This window comes from Python bivittatus, unplaced genomic scaffold (genome assembly GCF_059951505.1).
Source record: "Python bivittatus isolate LINGU-HERP-01145 unplaced genomic scaffold, Pbiv_v1 ctg000020_np1212, whole genome shotgun sequence".
In the NCBI taxonomy this organism is placed as follows: Eukaryota; Metazoa; Chordata; class Lepidosauria; order Squamata; family Pythonidae; genus Python; species Python bivittatus.
The window spans coordinates 86,121,461-86,148,498 of record NW_028277030.1 but is presented as its reverse complement, the minus strand read 5'-3'; the positions used below and the strand labels follow the sequence as shown (position 1 = coordinate 86,148,498).

At 40.9% G+C, this 27,038-nt stretch overlaps 1 protein-coding gene across 2 annotated transcripts in view; it reads left to right on the top strand.

The window, feature by feature from the left end:
* Window positions 1–18,153: 18,153 nt before the first annotated feature.
* Window positions 18,154–27,038, top strand: part of THBS2 (thrombospondin 2) — a 48,807-nt gene continuing 39,922 nt past the window's right edge. The window contains exons 1-4 of one of the 2 annotated variants that reach the window (XM_007432945.3): window positions 18,154–18,524; window positions 20,640–20,714; window positions 22,509–23,065; window positions 26,497–26,581. In XM_007432945.3, coding sequence (XP_007433007.1) covers window positions 20,642–20,714; window positions 22,509–23,065; window positions 26,497–26,581 — 715 coding nt within the window. In that variant the 5' untranslated portion in view covers window positions 18,154–18,524; window positions 20,640–20,641. Of the gene's footprint in view, window positions 18,525–19,138; window positions 19,232–20,639; window positions 20,715–22,508; window positions 23,066–26,496; window positions 26,582–27,038 lie in introns of those variants that run through there. The other variant, XM_088143201.1, reaches the window with a different exon arrangement.

The window sequence follows — 27,038 nt, the reverse complement described above, 5'->3', positions numbered from 1 at the left end:
TTGCATCATTCACCCCCAACTGACTGAGCTTTCAGCCTTCACCAAAGCAATGCAATCTGCCTACACATATTTTGGAAAATCTGAATGTAGCTTGCACATCATTTCACCTGGGAAACTACTGTATGCTTACCTTGACCATGAGTTACTAGGTTTGCTAAACAGAACTGAGGGGAAAAAGAAATGTGCCTCAAAAGTTTACTTCTTCTTCTAGAGTTCAGCTCTTATCAGCTAGTCAGATCCAAAAGGGCACAGGAGAAAAGCTGTATGTGGGGAAAAGAGGAGGAAGGATATTTAAGGAATGGTTCTCTATTTCTCTCTCAAAAGAAGCTTCTCTCCCTCTTCAAGGTGAGGTTTGTTAGGCCTGGTCACTTCTTTTAATCCTTTGCTCTCTACATATTGTCTCATTTTATGACACCATGAAAAGTTAGCTATAATATAGTTCCTACTATTTCTGGTAGCATAATGGCATGTGGGAATGACCTTGGGAGATAGGAGGAAGAGCCGCATACTGGACAACCATGATGTAAAAGGTATCTCAGTCCACAGAAGGAGAGGGGAGGTGTGGGAAGCATCTCAGAATAGACCCTCCCTAGTTTTCCGGAGAGTAAAAGGAGAAGAAGGGGAGAAATACTTCCAGTCTTGCAAGATTCTGTTAATGTAACCTAACAATAGACATAGAGTTAGTACTCATGATTGTGCTTCTTCTCTGGACTACCTCGAAGGACTAACATCAATCTTACAGGTCTGAAAGTATTTCTCCCCTCCTTTCCTCTTACTCTCTGAAGAACTAGGGAGGGTCCCTTCTGAGACGCTTCCCGCACCTCCCCTCTCCTTCTGTGGACTGAGATACCTTTAACATCATGGTTGTCCAGTATGCGGCTCTTCCTCCTATCTCCCAAGGTCATTCCCACATGCCATCACAGGATGCTTCAAGGTAGATGCCATGATCTGAAAAATCACCTTAAAAGGAAAGAGGAGGGCAGGCAAATCCATGATGGATGTGACTAGTCAATTAAGTTGCTTTATTTCTTCAGTCTTCTCTTAGTGCTAAAGGGAAGGGGCTGTAAGAGAAAACACAGGCTCAATAAACATGAGATTATATTTACAATCTCTGGAATTCCCAATTTAGAGGTCTTCAAATAAAGAACAGGAAGAAAAAATAGGAACATGCCCAGTAGTTGAAGTAGACAGAAATAGGCTAGAGTTCAGCTGCCAATCTCAGCATATAGTTCATTTATTAGAAAGGATGTAATGCTCTATCATTTTTCACACTGGTGTTTTCATTCTCCTTGTGTGTGAAATATGCTTCAACAGACATCTAGTAAGTGAGAACAAGTACTACAGCTAAACTCATTCTACTCTGGGGTGTGATAGGTAAAACCTCTGAGTAACAAGAAGAAAATACCTTCATCCAATTAGTATTCTTCCATACTAATATGGGAAAGAAACTCAGCAGTCACTTTCAGCGTCAATGGAAAGAACAATGTGCAACATTTCCAAGTCCGCACAAATGAAGCCTTTGAGCTTTGATATATTGCACCGGATATTACTCCAAAACTTTAAGAAATATTTGTTGGGATTATAGTACATACCAAATAGGATGAGGTGGACTATCAGAATCATCCAAAAAATTATATTGCTTTTTTCCATGAGCCAGAAAGTTATCTTCCATGGATAGTACATGACAGAAGCAAATGAAATAAAAAGAAATGAAAAATCAAATCAAATTTAATCAAATCTGGCAACAGTAATTTATTTCCTTGCAGCAAGCTGCTTATTTTTTAAATCTGTTTTCTTTCCTTCTCTTTCCTTTTACAATATTAATTTCAGAGCAGCAATGTCCTTTTGGAACTAATTGCCCAGTTCGCTGCTTTCTGAATAATCTGATGCTCCTGAAAGATTAGCTCTTTTAGAAGTGGGCATAGGATAGGGTAACATCTTCATACAGAGAACCTTCAAAAGAAAGAATTTAAAAGAATTAAGGTGAATACATATCATTCTTTTAAATGGGTGCACATATCAGCCATTCTATATTCTCTAGAACTGAGGATGATCTAGCTCATGCTTTCATGTAAACTAACCATATGTTCCTAGAAATTAGCATTATAACATGACTACAGACTTATGGCTAGTGAGATGTTGGTGATGTTGAGAATTAGAGTTGCCACCCTTTTTTCTTCTTTTTCTTAAATCAGGATGAGGCTTTTTTGGGGAGGAGGCAAGGACAGGTCAGTGACCAGAGGTCAGTGTGGGCAGGTCTAGAGCCTAATCTGGGCAAAAGCACACCTTTCAGTTTCAGTTTCAGTTTCAGTTTTATTGACCCCTAAAAGGCCCAAAAGACCTTTCTCTTTCTTGTAGCGGGAGAAAGACAGAGTGCTTGTGCCAAGGGGTTCTTCCCAACATTCCCAGCAATGTTCTTTCCTCCCATCCTTGAAGCAGGAGAAGAGTGTGTTGCTTGGAAAACTGATGCCTCCATGGTGTTCCTGTTGCCACATCTCAAAAACAAGGATAGCAGAGAGGCAGTGCTCCATTGCTGGTGCCAGAGAAGCAAGGAGCAGGGAACAGGAAGGGGACTTCCCTTCTCTGACCCCTTCCTCTCTTTCCTCATAGCCAAGCATGGACCCTCTGTCTTCACTGCTCCTCTCCTATTTTCTACCCCTTCTCTTTCCTCCATATTGCTAGAGAGTCCTATACCAGTCCCAGGCCAAGGGCAGAGCCTTTCAAGAGTGCTGGTAGCCATGGCTACTCCTGTTCTGGGTAGTGGCAGGGCTCTCAGTGTACAGGGAAGGGAGGAACAGCAAAGGGGAGAAGAGCAAGAATCCATACTTTGTGAGGGGGCAAGTGGGGAGGGGTTGGGGAGAGAAGCAAGTGGGTAGGCAAGGAAAGGAGGTTGGCAAAGGAGGTTACCAGTGAGAAGACTGCTATGATGGAGGCAGAAGTGATCGCTGTGGGGGTTATCATAGGGAAGGTATTCCACAAGGTCAGTACTTGTCAGCCTTGTGGGGTAGTCCCGACAAGAAGCGCACCCAGAAGCACTAGCTCTAACTTTATTGTAAGGTTACATTAACAGAATCTTGCAAGTCTACAAGTACATCTCTCCCCCCTCACCTTTAACAGTCCAAGAAGCTGAGGAGAGTCTCTTCTGAGATGTTTGCCACGTCCCCATTTCTTCTGCAGGATCAGCTGCCATTTGACTGTTGTCTAGTATCTCTTCCACCTGTTTCCCAAGATAATTCCCATATACCATTACAGTATTCCCCTGATCCTGGAGGGGGGAGGGGGACCACAACTTGGTAGCCAAAGTTGTTCTCTCTCTCTAGCATCCAAAGGAGAAATGGCCACGGAGACATAGCTGTGGCCGGAAGGGAGGAGTTGGTTCTGCAGAGGGCCAACTGAGCCCTGCAGGTCACTGGCTTTCCTCTGTCTCCTTCTCCATGCAATGTGGAACATTCTCATGGAGTAGGGTTTCTTGTGTTTTCCAGTGAAGAAGATGTGTTTCCTGCCACATTATTGTGACGCAGTTCAGCCTGCCTTAGCTGAAGACTGGCCTCAAGATGGAGGCTCCATGTGAAGAAATGTCCTTAAAATGATAAGGAGACCAACTGTGTGTCAAGGACAGTTTGCTTATGAGCCCCGGTTTGAAAAGAATGCTTGCAAAATGATTTTCAACTGAGTTACGATCCATAGGTTGTTCACCTAATAAAATACGATAGACTAGCCTACAATAACTGATGACTTAAGACGTGTGATACCTCTCATTTGTGGCACACCCTGTCAAGAACATGCTGTCATAGCCTATCCCATGTTCACTGTTTCTACTGCAGAGACTCCATAAAACAAAAGGAAACCAAAGCTCCATCAAGACATGTGGGCTATAATGATTCTGACTTCTAAATGGTTCTTGTCAAGAAGAACAATTATCCACCATTGTCACTGAAGAAACAAAGATAAGGTGGTTACTGCTGAAGACCAGACTGCTTCGTGCCTCCAGAGGACAGCAAGACATGAGCTGGCCTAAGATTTTTTTTGCTTTCTAAAGAAGCACACAGAGCAATCTAGTAAGTGCCAGACAAATTTTAAAAACAAAGCTCTGGCTACTTTTTGTGTTGTGGAAGCTCTGGAAAGCATTTTTGGCTCAACAGTACACTTACACAAGCTTCTGTAATGCGTGAGTTGGATGAGGCATTACAATAAAATTTCCAAGAAAAGAGGTCTTCTAAGCCATCCAAAGGTCTGAAACCCCCCTGTTTAATTCCACAAATCAAGTGAGACATCCTTCTTTTTTGTGACTATGATTTCATGACAATGATTTGTGCATACCAAATATCTGAATTATCAGTAAGCTACTGGCTTTCTTGAAAACAGCTACTGTGGATGATATTTTGGTCACCATAAATACAGATGAGATCTAGCTTTTACACGCAAAAGAGAAGGGGCGTTAATAACACACCATAGATCTGGCAGCCAATCTAACTCAGAGTGACTCAAAAAATACTTCTGACTTCTGTTTTACTACTGTGGATCTTTCCATAGTTCCCCCAGGTTGAACTGTGTTTATGCCCCAGTACCAATTGATTCAAAATGAGTGTATGGTATGGTAAATATCACTTGGGTATTGTTTCAGCTCCACAGAGTGCCTGTCTGTTCCTGACATCACTTGAGAGTGCATCCACACAGCCTCCCAGCATGAAGATACCCCACTGTGAGAGATTGTGGGAAAGCCTGGAGTGAGTCAGTTGAATGTTTATCTCAGAAAAGGCAACTCAGACCAGGTGGGGAGAAATCTAGGAAAAAATACTTCAAAGCAACTTCTCCTTAATTTCCTCACTATAATTAGGGCTGAGAAATTACTATTACAGTTTTCAAGATTCTGTATTTACTGTAGACTAGCATGAAAATTGGTGCTTTTCTTGTTTCCTTGGTCTTGCTAGCTTTGTGGGGCTTGACACCAAGTTACCATCTGCTGAGGACTTGTCCTCATGGCATCCCCTCTGTATCATTGCCAGCCTACTGCTAAGGCACCTTGAAGATGGATTTAGGTGTTTTGGTATAGAAATGGTATTTTCCATGTTATCCCAGCACCAGATGTTCCATGCAGTTGGAATAGAAGGGTTGAAATGACACAGTGGGGTTGGCAATCTTCTCAACTTCAATGGTCTGGCGGGTCTCCTATGGGATCACCCCCTTTCATCTGGTTACCAGGCTCTGTGTGTCTTCAGCAGTGCTATTTTAGCTACAAGGGAGACCAGAATCCCAACTTCTGCAGCCCTTTTTTGTTTCTCTCATAGGTAGGCCACCTGATTAACCAAAAACTGTTGCTTTGACAGACAGACTGTCCAATCCAAAGTAAAAACAGATGGACACTGCCAACCCACCACTTCTCTAAAATACCCATTTCAGCAGTGCTGTGTTGTTGAGTCTGAGGGGATTTCTGCATGTCTTGGGAGATGAGGTTGGACATTAGCTTCTGCATTTACCATTGTTCTGCATTCACTATTCTTAGGAAGACTGGAACACCATCTCTGCAGCCATTTTATTTCCTGAACTTTGAAGAGTAGGTTGATTCAGCAAAAATGCCTTCTCAACAACAGTTTTAATAAACTTATCTAGAAATCTTTATTGTCATTGTACAACTTGTACAACGAAATTAATGCCATCCCAGTGCAGCTTTAAAAATATAAAAACCATAAAACACATAAAACACATAACACACATAAAACACATATAACACAACCTTCACATTCCATATTGCACAACCCCTGATGCTGCATTAATACTGCACTATACGATAGAATTCAGTATAGTTGCAGCTCTAAGATAGAAGCTATTCTTCAGCCTATTGGTCCTTGTTTTCATTATCCTGTACCGTCTGCCAGATGGTAATAGTTCAAAAAATGAATGTCCCGGGTGGGATGGATCCTGAAGAATATTTTGAGCCTTCTTAAGGCAGCGGGAACTATAAAGTTCTTCCAAAGAGGGGAGAGGGCAACCAATGATCCTCTGGGCAGTGGTGGTAACCCTCTGGAGCACTTTCCTATCTGCCACTGTGCAGTTAGCAAACCATACACAGGTGCAGTAGGTTAAAATGCTCTCAAAGGTACAGCGGTAGAAGGTCACCAGCAGTTTTTCATTCAGCTGGGGTTTCCTGAGAAGTCTCAGGTAGTATAATCTCTGCTGGGCCCTCTTAACCAAGGCTGCAATATGAGTGCCCCAGGTCAAGTCCTCCTTTATAATAACACCCAGAAACTTAAAACTGGCCACCCGCTCCACTCGGTCTCCATTAATAACCAGGGGCTGGACATCTAATCTATTCCTCCTATAGTCCACTATAAGCTCCTTGGTCTTATTGATATTAAGAGCCAAATTATTGTCTCTGCACCACGAAAGCAGCCAGTCCACCTCATCCCGGTAGGCAGACTCATCTCCTTTGGAGATAAGCCCCACCACTGTTGTATCATCTGCGAATTTAATGATAATATTGCTGAAGTGAGTGGGGGTACCTAATCTAGCAGGTCCATTTAGTTGCATACATTCAAACAACCACTGGATGGCAGCCAAGAGATGCAAATCTTCTAACTCTTTGCAGCCACCTAGTGATCAACATGTTTTTAATTTTTTGTTTATTTATTTTTCCCAGTAATTGTTTTATTGCATTATAAGTTGTGAATAATACATTATAAAATACAGGTATTAGCTGGGCACAGTAGTATTTGTGTAACATGTTAATAATCATTTTGGAAAACATATGGGGATGTCCCTGAGCAGACCCCATAGTTTCTCATATTGTGAGAGATGCTGGGAAGTTTGGGAGAGTAATGGAAGGAATGTTAGACATTCTAAACCAAGAGATAGGTTTAGTACTTTATCTCATAAATGGCAACTAAGTCCAGGTGGCAAGAGATCTGGGAAAAAGCGATTCACAACGTTCTAAGACTCTCTGCCCTAATGAGCTCACTAATAAATGAAGGTTGGAAATTCCACATGCAGCTTCCAAGATGCTGTATTTACCCCTAATACTAGCATTAAAGACACCTTAGTGAAGCCCATGTGATGCTTGCTTCCTTGGTCTTGTCCAGCTTATGAGGCTTGACACAACTCTCTTACACACACCAAACCCTCAATACAGTGGTGATATCTAGATAGCGCAAATGAGGGTGGCCACTACATTGCAATCAAGGGAGATGAACTCCTTGCTGCCATCTACTGGTCACTAGTTTGATAGATTGATAGCTCTTTGGCCCTTAGGAAAACTTTTGATTGGATGAAGGGCCCAGACTGTACAAGCCCCATTCCAGCATGCGGTCTGTATGGTGATTATGGTAGTTTTTCCCCTGATTGGTGATGGCAGAAGTTCATCCTGGGGGAACTATCATCACAGCCCTTACTTTCTCACCAACAATATCTTCCTGTCCTTCAGCCTCGGAATCTGCAGTTCACAAACAGCACTTTCTTCCATTCATTGCAAAGCCCGAGTTAGCCAGCTGCTGAGTGCAGAGGATGCAAGCCAGCACTTCCAGTGTGAAATAGCAAGCAGCCCTTCCTAAAAAACAGAAAAGCAAACAAGGAGAATCATCTCCAGCATCTCCCTCCTCTCCCCAGCAGCCGTTTGTGTGCCTCTCCTGGTGTGCATTAGTGTGATGCTTTGTTAAACAATGGCAAGTGTTGTGCAGCCATTCACCACTATGGGATGCTTTCAAGGAAGAATCCATTGTGAAGCAATTAGCAAATCGGTTGAAAAGCCAACAAAGGTTCTTCTCAACCCAATGCCAGATTAACTTTGCTGGCAGGGTTTGTTTCCCATAAGCGAAAGCCCAGGGCCAGTCCCGTGTTAGCAAAGCAGCATTCCTGCTGTAGATGTTCAGAACAGAGCAAGGAGGTAGGGAACCCAACAGACACACCATCCAGTAAGAAAATACAGACGCAGCCCCAGAATAGGCCTGCTTGCATGTGATTTGCTTCCTTCAATGAGGTGACGGGGAACTGAAAGCGGTGGATTTTGCAAGGTCGAGAAACAAGTGTGTCACATCATCTGCCACCGGGGCCATATGATGGGTGGGGCGTCCTGTCACAGATATTGAATGCTGTGCATATACGATCAGATGTTTTCAGGCAGGGGAAAAAGATGCCTTTCATTTAGTTAGGTTGATTATTCAGTTTTTCCCCCTAAATCCTCTCTCTTTGTGTGATTGTTTCCTGTCCTGTTTTCTCACTTTCCCAATAAATTCCTATTCACATCTTGAGATTTTTGACATCATTGGTTGAAAAAGGCAATTTCTCATTAAAACCATCACTAGTTGCAAGACTGCATAATTGCATAGCTACCTCTCAGGCTATCAAGAAGTTAAGATTTTACATACAGACTGGCATATTTCTCTTTCTTCTGCAGCTAGAAGAAAACCCTGATCTAAGGGATAAAAACTCCAAAGCAGGATAGACTCGAGTGTGTCAGGATGTTCAGCCTGACTGAGGGTAGCCCACTGTAATTATCTTTCACTGGAAACCCTTGGAGGAAGGAATCCACCAATAAGATTTCAGTTATTGCCCTCCTAACTCATAAGAAGTGGATAGTGAGTTGGACTTAGTTCTGGACAGTGTATCAGAGCCCCAATAGAAGTGGCCTTGGATGGAACTTATGAAAGTCCCAGCTTCAGTTCTCCGCTCAACCTCATAGGTGGTTTTCAGACTGGAGAAAATGGAAGGCAGGAGCATTATGTATGCTGCCTGGAGATGTACAAAAATAAAGGTGGGATATAAATCAAGTATTAAACATAATAAGCAATAATTATGCTTCTTTATTCTTTTATTAAAATTATGAAACTTTTAGTCTAGGGGTTTTTAATCTGGGGTTGCTTTTTTAGGATGTGATACACTAATATAGATAGTGATATTTTTTGACATTAGCATACTTTTTTGGAGTTTACAGGCCATAAATTATTTTGTTGCCTACATTCATTATTGAATGAAAAGTCAAATTTCAGTTAGTGGAAAATAAAGTAGTAATTGTTTTCCCATACAAGTTCATGGACCCTCTGAAACATATTCCCCCCATGCTCCATCCCCATTAAGAATTTCTGTCTTGAACTAACTTGTTGTTGTTTCTCAACCTTAACTTATGTGGACTTCAACTCCCAGAATTCCCCAGCTAGCCAGAGTTGAAGTTCACACATCTTAAAGTTGCTAAATTTGGGAAACACTGCTATAAAGCATCACAAGCTTATTGACCTCCTTGTTGGAGTTTCCAGTCCTTGTCTAACAGTTCACCTGCTATGATTTAATTCCAGGAGAAAGGAATGAAAACATTTAGCCCCTATCCATAGGCCTGGTGTGGCTCTGATCCATTGGCAATGTCACCTCGCCCACTACAGTTCTTGACTCTCCTGAAAACAGCCTATGATCATTACATTTACCCATCCTTGCTATAGAAGTGAACTTGACCTGGCACCCCTCTCCCCTTCCCAGATTGTCATTTTTATAATGTGTCTTGGATCCATCATTCCAGTTAAAAGATTAACTTTTGTAAACATGACAGATAGGGCAGAATTTGTATCCCCTGAGCTTGGAAAATGATGTGGCTGTAGAAAAATTGAAGCTACTTTCTGCTAAATTATGGTGGAAGAAGGTATCAATTATTGTAATTGAATGCAGCCTGTTGTCAACTTAGCAAAGGAAAAATCACGTAACAAAGGCGTCATAAACATATGGCCCTGAATGATGAAAATCCTCCAGATGAAACTTAAAATATAGCTTGAAACCTTCAGTTACAATATAGATTCCATTCCAGCATTTTCCATGCTCAGATGCAGTGCAAGATTTCATAGCAGGGGAGCATTATTTATGATTTTCTAAATGTTTTGAAATACTTAGTTTTGATCAATTCAGTGGAACATACTTGGGAATTTGGGATGCTGACAGATCCCCAGATATGCTAAGCAGGTGCTCAAGAAAATGGGGTTTGATAATGGAAAACATCTTACTTTTTGAGGCCCAAGCCAAATTCAGTTATCTCACAACATTTCACTTGGAGTGTAAAATTAGGCTTTCTGGGAGGCGTGTGTTTGTGTGTGTGTGTGTGTGTGTGTCTGATAGAGTTACACTTGTTGAAATGCAACCTTTAAATTTTCCACACTATAATATTCAAGCAACATCACTGAACATCTTTATGCTTTAATCAATAATTTAGCTGTGCTATCTTCCATGACCGTTGCCATGGCAGTCTTCCTCATTGCCTTATCTCCAGGCTTTGACTGATCACAGATATGGAATGGAATGGTCTTCCTCCAGCTTCTTTCCACTAGGGCTGTGGTAGCCACTTTCAGATACTTCTGTCTCCTTCTCTCTCTCTCTTTCTGTCAGGTCCAATGATTCCTTGATATTTCAGTTGGGTTTAAAATCACATCCGGCAGCATTACAGATATTGATGCTATTCCAATGAGGAATACATACCATATATGGCCATTTCTATCCTCAAGCCTTGGTCAACAGATGCTAGGGATGTAGCAAAGGCAGGCTTATTCTAGATCTCTCTGGCTGTTTCCTCTGCTGAAATGCAGAATCATAGATGCCTCACAATCTGGTTAATATCCTTCTGGACCAGATCACAGAACATTCAGGGAGAAGAGACCTAGTAATAATGGGAAACTAACTCTCTGGACATCTGTTAGAAAAACAACTCAGCTAAGACTATGAAGTCCAAAAGATTTTTCACTGTCTTGCTGACTGTTTCATTTTCCAAAGGGGTGACAAAAAGACAAGGGAATTAGCTTTCCTAGAAGAAATAGATCTGATCCTAATTAATAGGGAAGAGCTGGTTGAAGAGGACAAAGCAGTGGGAACTTTGAGAGGAAGTGACCATATCATCTTGGGACTCAAGATATTGCAGAAGGAGAAAACTGGACCATAGTTTTTTATTATGCATTAGATGCATTAGATCTCAGAACAACCAATTTCAACAAATTTAGAAAAGTACTCAGATCCATGGACAGAAATCTTCATGTCAAATGGAGTGCAGGAGGATTGGGAACTTCTGAAAAATAAGATACTGGAAGTGTAATCATATACCATTCTGATAATTGGGGTCAGCTTAGGAAACCATTGTGCATGCATAGCTAGCTTTTGACTGTGCTAAAAGGTACCTGTATAAGAAATGATAGACAGGTGTAATCATCAAGAAGACATACCAGCAAGTAGCTGATATTTGTAGAAAGAGAATTAGAAAGGCTAAAGCACAAAAGACATTTAGGTTGCAAGGGGAGCTAAAATAAGGAAAAAGGTGAGAGAGAAGAACTTATCTTCTTTGCTTTGGTCTTGTGCCCAAAGGAGAACCATTCAAAAGAATTTTAACATAACAATCAACAAAGAAGGGAATAGCAGTTCAAGGTAAGTAAAGAGATAGGAAGCATCTGGCTGCCACAAATAAGCTTAAGTCTCCAGAACCAAGCCAGTCACACCTGAGAATCTTGATGAAGCTTGAGGATGTCATCTCAGAGCCCCTTTCTTTGAGTTTTGAAAAATCTTGAAGGATTAGTGCTAGAATTCTGAGGCAGAGCAAATGTTCCTATCTTTAAAAATGGGGAAAAAAGAGGGCCCTGTTAATTACAGAGCAGTCAGCTTGACATTGATACCAGGCAAAACTCTGGAACAGATTATCATGCAGTCAGTTTGTGAGCATACCGAAAAAAATGCATTGCTTGGCAGGAGTCAGCATGGATTTATCAAGCATAAATTATGCCAAACCAAAGTAATCTCCTTTTTTGATTGAGTGACCAGTTTAGTGACCACAGGAATGTGGCAGACATAGCGTACCTTGACTTCAGCAAAGCATTTTGGTAGAGAAGATGACAAAATGTGGCCTGGACTATGCTATCATTAGATAGATAGATAGATAGATAGATAGATAGATAGATAGATAGATAGATAGATAGATAGATGCTAGTTGAATAATTGCTGGTTGAATAATTGCATATTCTATAATAACTATAAAGCTACTTAAATAATTGCATCCAAGAAGTGTACATCAGTGGCTTCACATGAAACTGGAAAGAAGTGTTGAGTGGCATACTGCATGGTTCTACTCTACGCCCATCTTATAAATGAATTGGATGAAAGGTAAAACAATGTGGCTGTTAAAGACTGAGTGCATGTAAACACATTAGAGAACACTGCAGATGTTCAGGAAGAACTTAAGAAACTGGAACAACAGGAAAAAATGTAATGTCCAACAGTTGGATAGGAAAAAATCAGTCATGAATAAAAGGTTGGGGGACTATATTTGGAGCAGTACATACAAAAAGGATCTGGATGTCTTGGTGGATCATAAGCTGAACATGAGCCAACTGTATGACATAACTGGAAAAAAAAAGCAAATGCAATCCTAGGCTGCATCCAGAAGTAGAGTATCAATATAAAGAGAAGTAATCACTCTTCTCTATTCTGCATTGATCCGGCTGCACCTGGAATATTGTGTCCATCATTTTAGGATGGGCATTGACAGCATGTCCAGAGGAGTATGTTGACAGGAAAGCAACCAAGATGACTAACTGACCTGGAAAGAAAGTTTATGGGAAAAGATTGGAGATGTTGGGTATATTTAGCCTGGAGAAGGGAAGACTACAGGTAGGCCTGACAGATGTATTCAAGTATCCAAAGGGTTGTTTTGTAGAAGGTGGAGCAGAATTATTCAGAGTCGTTCCAGAAGACAGGGCAATAAACAATGGATTTAAATTACAAGAAAGTAGATTGTGGTTAGACATCAGGAACAATTTTCTAATGGTAGGAGCTGTTCAAAAGTGGAAAACCCTGCATCAGGAAGGAGTTCACCAGAGGTGCATAAACAGAGGCTGGGCATCAATCTGTCAGGGATGCTGTAGTAATGGATTCCTGTCTTGGACAGCAGTTCAACTAAATGATCTCCAGAGTCCCTTCCAACCCATATTTTCCATGATTCTAAGGGAAAAAATATCCAGAAGAGGAAAATGAAAAATTCTTGCCTCACCCTGCCCTCTTGGCATTTTGATTATGTCACTACAACCCTCCTGAAAATATTAAGTATGTCCCTTGGCCATTAAAAGTTTTCCCAATCTGTTACAGAAACTAACTTAATATGGTAAAGGTCATTTTTGCTAATATCTCTGGTTTCCAGAATTCCACTAGAGAGTCGTTCCTTCAATGCTTTATCAAGTGGAAATAGCAGAAGGTATTCATTTTTATGTTACTGATACTGGGTGATGAGGTAACTTTTTGTAAACTATGTTGAGATTCAGGAATCGGAGGCCTTGCAAGAATTCAGATTACTGTTTGTTTTTGTGACAAATTACATGAAACTCATGAGGATGTTAAAAATAGAATACTACATTCCCTGTGTCAGAAAAAGGAAAAAAATTATAAGCTTGTGATAGTTGCATTTTCCTTTTCTCTCCATCATAAGAGAAACTCATTGTTCATAGCATTGTAGCAAACCCACTTTCACACTTCTCCATGACCAAGTCAACATTTAATATATTTTGCTTATTTGAAATGTATCTATTCCAGGCCTTTCCACATATGTGTCTGAGGCTGCTCATATCATTTCTTGGGAAATAATGTGAAATAGTACCATCAAACAAAACTCAGAGAATCAAAGCATCATTGATAGGCAGCTGGAAAAGTTTTAAAAAGATCCAGCATGATACAGAAATGGACTGGAATAACAGCAGGACGTGCCTGAAGCACAGAATGCCATGGGACAGTACTGAACTACACTGTCTTCCCTATATCCTTTAAGTCAGCCTCTTGCTCTCATTTGTAGACAAAGTATAGTTGACTTTTTTGCCTACCCTTGGGCTGCAAGATCTTGACTGGCACCTATAAGAAAAAGCCATGTGGGAAAATGAACTCTGGCCTCTGAAAACAGGAGCCCTGAAAGATACAGTGAGAATAAGGTTAGCTTTAAAGATCAAAACTAGTCCTTTGAACTGGGCTCAGAAACCAATGTAAAGGATAATCAGTGTAGAACTATTATTACTGATTAGCTTGAGTGTTACATGCACTTATTTATTAAATTTGTTAATGTTCCATCAACTTCTCTGCCATATTCAATCCAATGGAAAACTTAGATTCCAATTCATCATCTCCATTCTAAACTAGCACAGCACAACAACATATTCTTTACAGAATTTCAAAATCACTTTTAGGTTCAAGAATTTTAAAAACTCACAGGAAATGAGATAGGTGGCTGTAAATTAGTACAAATATTCAAACACATAAAATACCTAGTTGAAGTCTGTCTAGTACTGAAAGCTTCCTTAGAGGGAAGGCAAATTTCTTGAGGGAGACACTTCAAAGCAGAATAGTATAACCCCCAAATGCCATTAATCTTGTTATCACTGTCTAAACTTCACAATTCTTCACTGAAAGAGGATTTGGGTTGACCTTTTAGACTCTGTCAAGCTCCTGATTACGTCACTGGAAATATGATATCATCCATACTTGCTAAACCCAATCTGAAATCCAGATGACAGTAATAATAATTCCCTCTTGGTTCCTAAGGTCCAGCTGAAATGATTTCTTGAATGTGCCATTTCAGATTGCAATGGTCTGTGCATTGATGTGTATAGGTGTTTGTGGAACTCCTAACAGGCCATTTCTCATCTACTGACCTATAGTGTCTTTGTAGTCACCCAAACGTTGTTGAAGCCTGGCCTCGTTGCTGTTATTTTGGCACAACCATGATTGGATAACTCTACAAAATCCTACAGGCTGCTAGTGGAGACATGAGCAGAGGCAGAATGAAGTGGCTGTGCTACATAGTGGAGAATAACAGTGAGTCATAGCAGTGGACATTTTGGGACAGAGAATGACAACAAAATGTTTAACAGATGACCTGTCTTGCACCCCTAAATTAATCTCCTCTTCTTAAGAGGGTAGAAAATGTGGTCCTAACACCAGTGCTGAAATAAGACTCTGCCGCTGGCTGGCAACTGCTGGTGGGAGGGAGACAGCATCGTTCTTCTCAAGCATCCTAATGCCTTGGTCCTGTTCCACTTCTCATCCGTTAGAAGACAAACAAGCAGCTCCCTGCACATTACAACGAAAAAGTGTTGCAGAGAATACTATTCTATAATCCTAAACCTCACCATTATATTTTAGTTTTATGTTCGGGGATAGTATGTTTTAAATAGAAAAGATTAGGCAACATCTTGATTCATCAACCACTGTTCGGGCTTCGCTCCACTTTGGCGGCCTCCTGCTGGGTGTCCTCCTGATCTTCAGGTTGGAGAAGGTTGCTGTACTTCATAAAAATTAATCTCTACCGCAAGATCTGGAGCCAAACAAGGTGAGGAATTCCATGTCTGGAGCTCCAAGGTTATCATGCTGGCACAAAGTTATGTGCAGAAGGGATTCTTTTTCTTGTACTTTTTGCTTGGCAGCTGGATCCCCCCTGAATGCTTAGCCAGACTTTCTCCTCCTGTTGCTGTGCAGGTTGTCCCAACCTTCTTGCATCTTCCAGTCCTTGACTTTCATGCTGTCTTCCAAAATTTGTTATTCTGTGCTCTCTGTTTCTTGTCCCCAAAAGGCAGCATCACCAGAAGGAAAATATGCAGCCCTCTTCTCCAATTCTTTTCCTGCACCTCCCATTTCTGATGCTGGAGCTGGAGAGGCAGAGACGGCGGCGGTTGCTGCTGCTGCTGCTGCTATCTGGCCTCAAGCCTTGAGCCGACCCACTAATGAGGGCCAGGTTTATTTCCAAGGCTACAGCAGTTGCCAAGAAGACATCCTTGCTACAAGACGGGAGAAGCAATCCACGTCAGGCACGACTTCCCACTGCCTTTTAAGTTCAGCAAATAGTGGTAGGGATGTTTGTGAATCACGTTCATTTGCATCTTCATCTGCTATCTTTTAAAAATAGATCTTCAAGATTGGTCATAATTTGCCGTGAAACCACGTTTTAGGCTTAATGACACTTGTCTGACTGTAGGGGCCATTCAAAAGTTTGCCAGTCTTAGTCAGTGTTAGAAAGGGGTAGGCTGTTTAGAAGACAGAATGTTGTGCTGGAGTCAATGAAGCAGCCCAAGGATTTCTCTCTTTCACATGAAATACTTGAATTTCCCCAGTTTAGGAAACGTTGAGGCATTGGGAGCACTTTTATGAAAATCCTTCCAAAAGGAATAACAACAGTAAGAAAGGGTCTTGGGCACTTTAAGAATAGATTTCTTACTGCATAAACTTTGGATGATGAAGACCAACATCTGGTAGAAAGACATTTAGAGAGAAGGAAACTGCTCAGCCTCGGTCGGAGATAACAGATGAGCCAATTATGTGACAGCAAGCCAATAGTGGGTTGTTGACAAGCTTTGGGATTTAGAAAACTTAGAGATCCTGGGTTTAAAGAATTGCAGTAGAGAATTCTCAAGTGGCCTTTGCAGCTCACCAATTCCCAGCTTACTTCCCTCATGGAGTTATTCTTCAAGGCTAAATGAGAATAATTCCACACACAATATGAACTCCATCAAACAAGGATGGGTTGCCATATGATTGATGGAAAGTTTAGATAATTGACCAGGTGATTTTGTTTCTATTTTCCTTAGCAAACTTCCAACTGCAGGTCCCTAAGTTCCTTTGGTTAAGAAGAAGCAGCTGCTTCAATTCAAACCCAAGAGATGCATCTGGAGGGAATTCAGGGGTAGAAGATTATGGGCCTTTCAACCTCTCATTTAAGCATTCCTTCTTTGAAATGAATATTGATCAGAGGTTTCATTTTCATTTATACTTCCTTGATCATGTTGTAGGGTTTCCTTGGTGGAAAGTTATGAATGCCTTGTGGCACCAAAATACCTGTGAGAGGAAAAAAAAAATCAGGTCAGGATTAGGGAGGCCCAGGTTCAAAACTTTGCTCAGTTTAATACTTCTTAGCCTAACTAATTTAACCTACCGGGTTGTTGGGAAGATTAATGGGCAAACAGAGCCATATTATTCAAGCAGAGTTCCTTCAAAGAAGACTAGTATATAAATATAAACCATGATGTGTACTGGGGCTTTTTCAAGGTGTACGAAGTCCTCAAGGAGTACAGCCAAAATGTCTACTTTGGGTTTCCTCCAGTACACATGGCATTACTTCTGAGGCAACATGAGATCTTTTCACTTTGAACGTGGGATGCCTCCCACATTAAAAGCATGTCTGTTTGCTAGGGTTTTCACTATGGTGTATGAGTATAGCTGTCAGTTGGTGTTGGCGCACTTTTCTCTTTTAGCTTTCTATGGGTAGTTTTTAATTGTTATTCAGAACTGAGATCTGTCTGTCTATCTATCCTGTGGACCACTTTGGATTTTTTTCTAGTAGAAAGCAGAAAATAAATAGTAGTGATGACAATAATGTCTCCTCTATCTTTCTCCCTTTCATTTGTAGAAGGGTTTGTGGAACTGCTGCACAAGCCAAGGACGTGGAGACCATGCTGAAGTTCACTGAGTTTTCCTGGGAACTTCTTTTACTAGGGATCAGAGTTCCTCAGCAAGTGATGGCACCTAGTTCAAAGCTAAGCAGAGGTAAACCTGGTCAGTACCTGGATAGCAGACATCAAGAAATCCAAGGGCTGAAGATTAAATGGGGAATTCAAATAAACATCTTGAAAAAAATGGCCATGGCAAAGGTCTTCCCTATTGTTGCCAAGAATCAAAATGGTCCCATCAGTGTGGTCATCAGAATGAGTCACAGCCTCTGGCAGACTTAGCAGCAGCCTCCTCTGATAAACTAAGCAGGGTCAATTCTAGTTCATACTTGGATGGGAGACCACCAGCAAATCCAAGGGCCATAGATTAAACTGGGAAGTTGAATGAACATCTGGAACCGCACTCTCACTGTGGCAAGAACACTAATGGACAGCCCCAGTTGGAACGGAGAGGTGCTTTATCCTTTAATGCAGGATTCAAATGCACACCATGCACCTCTCTACCCATTGCTGGGTGCAGCTTTGGGGCCCAAGGCCAGGCCAACCGCCCCTTTCTTTCCTTTCCACCCACATCGGGGTAGCTTCATTCCGATTCAGCGGACTCAACCTTTGGAAGCCAACCGGCTCCCTCGCTTCCCAGAATTAAGGAGCGGGAAGTCTAATGCAAGCCGCGTGCGGCGGGGGGAGCGGCTGGGAACGGGTCTCTCCTTTTCCCGCCTGGCTCCGCCCCTCTCCTGAACGAAGAGCTGCCAATGCGCGGGGAGGGGGCTCGGAGGAGGCGTGCTGCGGTTCGGCATGTGGCTGGGCTGGGGATCGCCTTCCAGGTAGACGGCAACAAATTGTCTGCTTGGAATTGGAGGTCACTGCCGCGTTTCCTCTGTTGGCTGATTGACAGCCCGCGCCCGGCTATATAAAGCGGGCGAGCGAAAGGCTGGGGAGCGACTTCAAAGGCATCCGAGCGCCCGCGTGTGCCTGCGCGCCCCGCCGAGGACAGCGCTTGGAAGGAGTGGGCTTCGCGCTCCCGGGCGACGGGCGGACCCTCTAGTCTTCTGGGCTTGGATTTGGCAGCTACAACCCGGAGTTTCGTGGGACCGCTCCAGGCAGGTAGGACTTTGAGACGATGCTTCTCCGAGAGGCGCCGAGGAGGGAGGAGAAAACCTTTAGTCAGTTTCCTCGTACGGAAGCCCCGACTCATGGCTTAGAGGAAACTCCGTGAGTGGAAGTGAGGTGCTGATGTGGGACAGAGTCCTCGATTCCGACGGGTACCCCGTGCATCACTGGGACCCGCTCCCAGCGATATTTGGCCAGAATTGAAATTTCAGTCTGCGTCCAGACCCCTCTCCCCAACGCCCATCCCAGCCCCAGCATGCCGACTTTCTAATTTTATTAGCCCATACACTTGGCTTGTTGGTAAGAATTCATTCTTTTCCTAATTCCCTCTTGTAAAAAAAAAAAGAGTGAGCTTTTCAATGGAGATCTAAAAAGAAAATCTTTCTTTAGGGGTCATAGAAAGCCCAACCCAGCGCTGGGGTGTTTTTCTTGCTGCAAGCCCCTTTAGGTGGGGGGAAATGGGAGCTATATGCAAGTGGCTGCCACCCAAATCTGAGGCTCTGAGTCTTTGGGATGAACTGCCCAATATCTAGAGTGGTCTGTGTAGAAGTATGCAAGGTTATACGTGTCTCCCGAGTCCCGAGAATGTTTATGAAGCTCGCAATGGAAGAAAGATGTGTCCTCCACCCAGCGCACAAGCCACAAGAGCATCTTTGGGTCAGAGCCTCTGAAAAAAATTCTTCACAAGTTCTGTAAAATGAGTAAGATCTGCATAAGAACTTCCATGTGTTTGATTGAGCTTAGTGCTGGGGCCCTTCGTTTCTATTGGGGGCCCTTGATAGCATTCAGATGCACCTTCAGTATCTTCCTTTTTACATACTGTTGGTTTCCTAAGGACAAACCCATGCTCCATAAAGTATAATCCAAGTAAAATGTAAAGTGTAGCTGTTGCAAAAAATAATGTATATGTATATTGCATATTCTAATAGAGGTAAAAAAATTCTTAAATCTCTCAGTGGGCTGAAATAGGGCTTAACTTTATCTTGCTTGGGGGTCATACTCATATTGTGTGTGTGTGTGTGTTAATATATAGTTGTGTAGCTTTCCATGTTTGTTAATGACTAGGTCCTATCAACATTTTTGACTAGTGGAAATTTTGACTGAGTATGAATTTTCCTGCTTTGATGTGGAATAAATGCACAGTTCTGAGATTCACAGTGCAATCTTAAATAGATGCAGCAAATTTATGTTCTACTTTTTCACTGCAAGCCATATTAAATTTTCAATATTATAATTAACATTTCAATAGTGAAACATTCAATTAACAATTAGTTATTCAATGAAACTTCCAAGAACTCCACACGGGACTGCAGTTGGAAACTTATATTTCTGGCTAAGATCATGAAATCTAAACTTTTTTATTAGTAAAGAAGGCTGTGAGCATAGAATTGATCAAAATGAAGAGTCATTTTATGCTGATACAACAGTAGATACAGAGAAATAGACTGCTATTTTTCCAATGGTCAGTGTATATGTTTATTTATTTTATTTATTTTATTCATCATGTATACACATATGCTGCCCATCTCATTGTATAAGTGATTCTAGGGTGACTCATATATGTGTGTATATGCATTGGGTGTATGTGAGAGAAATGGAGATTTGCTGCTGAAGCATTAGCACAAGTTATATATGTGAAACCCTGCTGGAAATACCATTATCTTCTAAGAATGTAGCTCTGTAGCTGGCCAAAAATGAATTTAAGAGATTCAATAGCTAATAGACTATCCAGCACTCAGACGTCTCACAGAAAGCTTTTGAAGAAATTCTGTCCATATCATATATCTATTTCCTTGAATGTATTAGGAAGGCTATTACAGACTGGGGTCCTTCCCTGCATTTCAAATGAACATTTTCACTAATGTCATCAGAATCAACCCCAGATCAAGCTACACAGAGAAGCAGAAGCATGGCCAAAGTAAAACATACTGATCCTGTGCAGTAGTAGAATATTATATATTCCCTGTATACAACAAATAATCAATTTTATATACTGCTATACAAAGCAATTTTCTTAGCTGGTTTCCTTTTATGCTTATTGGAGATGAGTTAAATGTTTAAAACAGGCAAAGGAGCCTCAATAATGGATACATCTTGGTTTGTTCCTAGGCATGATGTTACACAGGAGTTGGTTACTGGGGCTAATGATCTGTCTAGCTTTGTGGATTTCATCACAGGCTCAAGGTAGGTCTTTGAATTTCAGTATTGTCTGAGCAGTTTCAGGAAGGCAGAAACTTTAGTAACTGTGACATAATTGCTAACACAAGTGAGGCTGCAGTTGTATGCACATGAATTTGGCTCGCACTTAAGAATACTTGCTCAAGTATTTCTTTCCACTGCGTGCCTAAAATATGACATTGGAATAGACAATAGGCCTATCTCAAAAGCTGTGGAGGCAGGGAAGGGGCCCAAGAGATAGAGATACTGTATGCAGATAAAGAACCTTTCTCCACTCTTGCTGAGCCACAGCACAGATATTAAAAAAAAATCAGCCCTGTCCCCATGACATTGCCTTCGTCTCATCACTAGCCCATGAATGAGGCAGGGTAACAATAGTAATAATAATTCATTAAACTTGTATACTGCCTGCTGCCTTAGCTAAACTGGTGTTGAAGTTGTGTTTTCCCCCTTCTTCCAACCCCATCCATAGGCAGCCTCAAAGTCTATAAAATCTGCCCGGCTTCTCTTCCTAACTTTGCAGGGAGACCAGGTAACTGCAGTAGCTTGAAGGAGCCAATAGAGGCAGGATAGAGACTGATCGATGTCATGCCAATGGATGTAGTTTTCTGCCAGCTCAGGGACTGGTGGAGGGCACTTCCTACGGGCAAAGGTCCAGTATTTAAAATGGGCAGCAATGCAGGGTCAAACAGCTACCTCAATGTGAGGGTCTAGGCATCAAATTAATTTGTGATTTAAAGACCGCACCTCTTCCTCTTCCTCCTGAATTACTTGGCTAGTAAACATATTTTTAATCTGGTTGTCTCTGAGAAGGAGAACTTAGCTGATTGTTTAAAAAACAGCTTTAAATCCACTGAGGTTACTAGATTTTGCTTATGTGCTGCTTTTCTTTGAGAAAATTCCCAGTGGTATCCTTGGCTTCAGCAGATGCTGCAGTGTTGGATCTTTCCTGGAAAGCCAGTAGATTTGGCTTGAACTTTTATTCAGCTTCAGCAAGCACATCTCTTTCATATAGTTCAACAAGAGACAGTAGCAGCTAGACAAATTTGTTTCATGCCAGAGAGTAGCAATTATTCGTACTAAGTATGTAAGCATCCAATGCAATGATGTCATGCTTGTCTTGATGCTATCATGCAGATGGTGGAAATGATAGCATGATATGATATGACTGATGTATTTAAATCGTTCCATTCCCATGAGAACATCATGAAATATGTGTTGTCATTTCCATGGAAAAACCCTGGAGGTAAATCCCACTGAAACCATGCAAAGTTACTTTTTAACATGCTGGGTAGGTGCACGCAATGTTTTAAGCCATATGTTGATCTATCTAATTGTGGATTATTCGGTAGACGAACTATGGTTTAGCATGTGTTTTCATGTGTTTTGAGTTCAGAGCTTGAGGAATACCTGATTATGAGACTAACTTAAATGATATCCACTGATTAATTCCCTAATTATTTATCCAATGTGGATCATTGATAAGAGTAGTAGGTTTGGATCAGAAAGCCTTAATGAACATTTTTTGTTTAAGTGGCTGTGGTTGCAAACAAATAAAACTTTCAGCCTATATTTCCCAGTCTGAAAAGTTGAGATACATATGTCCTACTTTATAAGTTTGTTGTGAGGATGAATGAGAAAACAGCTGCAAATTGCAGTATAATTTTTAAGAGCAATAATAAATAGTCATGCTAAAACTGTGCCAGAGAGAGAGAGAGAGACTTATTGGACAAATGATGGTCAATCACACTGGACATTCCTTTGTTGTAACCATGTCACTGTTTGGCGATGGCTTTACAGATGGTGATAGAGATGATGGGACCACTTTTGACTTACTGAAAATCAGCAACATAAACAGAAAGACAATTGGAGCAAAACTATTTCGAGGCAACATTTCTAATGTCCCAGCATATCGCTTCGTCCGGTTTGATCGCATCCCACCAGTTAATTCAGAGAAATTAAGACAGATTATTAAACTGATGCAGCAAAATGAGGGCTTCATACTTACAGCCACCTTGAGGCAGGATAGGAGTTCCAAAGGGACCATCCTTGCACTGGAAGGTCCTGGCATCTTTCAACGACAGTTTGAAATTGTTTCCAATGGTCAAGACAATACACTTGAACTTTCCTATTGGGTTGATGGTGCCTGGAAGCAGCATTCTTTGGAAGACGTGGAATTAGCTGATGTACAATGGAAGAATATCACGGTACAAGTTACAGGAGAAAACTACAGTATCTATGTTGGTTGTGACCTTATTGACAGCTTGAGCCTGGAAGAACCTTTCTATGAATACCTGAAAGCAGAGAAAAGTAACATGTATGTGATCAAGGGAGCTACAAGAGAGAGTCATTTTCGGGTAGGTAACCTGCAAGACAGATGGTCTATGAAGTAAAGGACCTGCAGTGGAATGTTATTTATGTCTACTACTACTGAATTCAGTGAGTCTTTCTCCCAGGGGAGGTGGCATAGAATGTTTACTTGGAAACTGAAAGGTGTGGTAAGTATGCTGCAGGTTGTAATCATTTAGATCAGTTCGTGGCATGGTGGTCACTGAAAATTGCAACCTGATGTCTAGTTCTCCTTTTTCTCCTCCTCCTCCTCCTCACAAAATGGCTCAGAGCCACAGCACTTGATCTGTATGCAAGCTAGAAGCCCCTGACTGTTCCAAGATTACTAGTGAGTTAGCACTTTGGGGAGGAAAGGCTAGAGGAGGAGGAGGAGAGTCGTCTCCATAGTTCAGTGCTTTAATTCAACCTTCTCCAGCCTAGTGTCCTCCAAATATGTTGGGACTAAACTTCCAGAATTCACAGCTTGCATGGCTGGAGAAGACAATTCAAAGTACTGTGTTACACTTTCTGAAGTAATGTATAAGACAGGAAATGACATATCTAGCATTTCTAAACTATACATTATGGGGTGAGGGAGGAAAATAAGGTATCAGTAGCCAGTTTGGCCAACAGTTTCCTGGTTTGTATGACATCTTGTTCCAGTCCTCCATGTCTAACCTATTGAAGCATGATCAGCTATAAGTTAACCATTTATAGGTAGCCCTCGCTTACCAACCACAATTGGGACTGGCAATTCTGTTGCTAAGTGCCACAGTCACTAAGTGAAAAATCACATGACCACGCTGGACTTACGATGTCATTTACATTTCCGTGGTTAAGCAAATCCCCGTAGTCATTAAACAAGACATCACATGACCGTGGCTTGCAATTTCTCTGTGTTCTCCATTAATTCTACTTGTCTGAAGCTGGTTGTGAAGCTTGCAAATGGTGATCACATGGCCATGGGATGCTGCGATGGACTATGCAAGGATTTGTTGCAAAGCTGGTTTTTTTTTCAACCATCATAACTTCAGATAGTCACTAAACAAGTCAGCTGGTAAGCAAGGACTACTTCTGGTACGTTTAGAAAGCACTAGAGCTGTCTTTCCTTCTCTGTGCTAAGATCAGATAAGTAATGTCCCTCCAAATATAATTAGACTTCCATTCTCATCTTCTCATGCTTACTCATGCTAAGGGGAGTTGATGTAGCAACATCTCAAGGGTCTTAAATTCCTTAAGTAGCCCTAGGTTAGACATTACCCAGCATGGAGAACTTAATAATGAGTTCCATTTCCTGAAAGCTTATGTTTTAACTGCATAATACTCTTGAAATACTCCTCATGGAATTAATAAAAATGTCACCCAGGTGAATTTTTGAAAGTCCATTGGGGTGTGTAGAATGTGATTAGTGAACATAAAATAGCTATTCAAAAGTCATTGAGGGCTGCTAATCACATGTTGCATGACATCAGGAAGGGAAAAAGAGGCAGTTTTGGAATGTGGGTGCTTTATTAGGATCCATTCAAACAATATCTTGCAAGGATTGCTTTGATTCTTTGGATTATGGTCTTGTCTTAAGGAAGGACTGCTCAACTAAGAGTGCTCTTTTGCAAAACTGAAATACATGAGACAAGTACATCCAGCTGTTATTTATTTATTTCTGACTTATTATCTTTGCTTATCAAGAACTCAGGGCAGTATAAACAAAGAAATCAAGCAATACACACAAGGATTTAGCAGCACAGATCCACATCCAAGACACTATTGTACAAAAATTAAGATGAAACTCTTTTTGTTACCTGCCTCAGAAAGAGCAGTTAAGTGACTGAGTAGGCATTTCTGATGGGGCAGACGCTGTTCCAGACTGTGGTATTTCTTTGGCCTAGCTTTTATTGTCAATAATTGAGCACACTAGTTTGATTTTAAATAAAAAATAGTTACATATTACAGAATGGACAAAAGTAGGCTTGTTTATTTATTTAGTAAATTTATAGGCCACTCATCTCATATACATGACTCTGGGCAGCTATTTACATTCCAGTGGCTCATGCTTTTCAGAAGTAAGTCCCAGCGAGTTCAACAGAACTTCTCAGAAAAGTTTACATAAAGGATTGTAACCTTCGTCATTCATAGCATTTCTAGACTGGGGAACGTGTCTATACAGGTATCTTTCCCTGGGGTGTGCTAATTGATGGATTACATGCTAACAGCTGTATTTGTTCCCAACTACATCTATCCAATCTTTTGAAAAGTGCTGAAGTACATATTGTACATATTAAGTGCATATTAAATTGGTTTAATAAAATGGATTAATAAATATTCATGTCATGCTAGTCACAGTGAGGAGGACTCAAGTATATCTTTTTTTCTTCAATCTGCACCTGAAAGGGGAAAAAGTAAAATTAGAAATTGCTTTCTTATGTATTTGAGCAATATTTTTATCATAGTAAAGGTTGCATTTTTTAATTTATGCATAGTTAAATTCATCACTCTCTAGAACAGGAGTGATGAATGTGTAGCCTTCCAAATGTCCTTGGATTTAAACCTTTATCACTCAGACAACTGGTTGGGCTCTAGATACCTTACTCTGCTAATGACACGATGGTGGTGGAAATTGGAGTGAGTTTTCCATTTCTAATTTCTGCTCTTTTCTCAGCTCTACAACTGATTATGATGGAAAAGTGGTTAACTTTCTTTTCAGCCCCTAGATCTCAACTGTTCACCAGGAATAAAATGTAATTGGTACATTACTAATTTACAACATAGACTATAAATCTATCTGGGAGAAAACATGACTAAACTCATCAGAGATTATTTCTTACTAACCTCTTCCCAAGGAATGTTGGAAACTATAATTTCATGAGATTGGTAAAGACTGTTATCAGACTGTTATCAGGAAATATTCAGCTTCACTCCAGGATTTGGGTGATAAAAGCCAATATGAGCTAACTCCTATGCTATGAATTATGTTGTTGTTGTTGTTATATTACTCTACAGTATAGAGTTATTGCACTTTTTTACACCCTTCCTCCATGGGATTCACAATAGTATGCATTATTTCCCCCCTTATTATGATTTTTTTGTGATCCAGTGATATAGATTAGGCTGAGAAATTATCAGTTGACTAAGATCATCTGATGAAGTCCATATTAAGAAGAGCTTTAAATTATGGTCTTCTAATTCTTTGTTATTACTCCTTTATTGTTGTGTTTGTGTACCACTGCATCGAATATTAGAACTTTCAAAAATGTGTTATCAAGACATCTGGTGGAATATTAACTCCCATGCCAAAGAAATGCTTCTATATGCATGAACCAATGTATTTGAGCAATATTTTTATCATAGTAAAGGTTGCATTTTTTTATGTATGCATAGTTAAATTCAGTTTAAAAAAACAGGCAAAAATCAGACCAACAGCATATCCCTAAAATGTATGAGAAATACTTCTGTCTGTTTTCAGGGTCTCCTACAAAATCTTTATCTGGTTTTTGGAACTTCAATAGAGGATATTTTGCATGAAAAAGGATGCCAGAGAAGTCAATCAGGTAAGAAGATGTAGCATTGTTAATTCTGGACTTATGTACACCATTTTCCTTCTCTGATAGGCTAAGTCTAAGGGGGGTGGGGTGGGGAAGAAGAGAATGGAAACTGTGAATGAATTGAATGAAAGTTTAGTATAGTTGGTAATTAATAAAATTGGGCGTGAGCTGTTTTGCTTGCTGTACTTCTGACTCTCTGTTGGGCACCTTCCTGAAGCACTGAACAACTCCTAGACAACATGGACCTTTGCATATGCTGCCTGGGAATCCCTAGACTTTCCCCAGGAAAATGCCCTCCTGGGGAAGGCTGCTATTCAGAGTTGAATAGGCATACAGCAGTGACAAATAATTTCCATTCCTTGCAGGGATGAAATTCTAGCAAAATTATTTATTTGGAGACCTTTCCTTTCCTTTCCTTTCCTTTCCTTTCCTTTCCTTTCCTTTCCTTTCCTTTCCTTTCCTT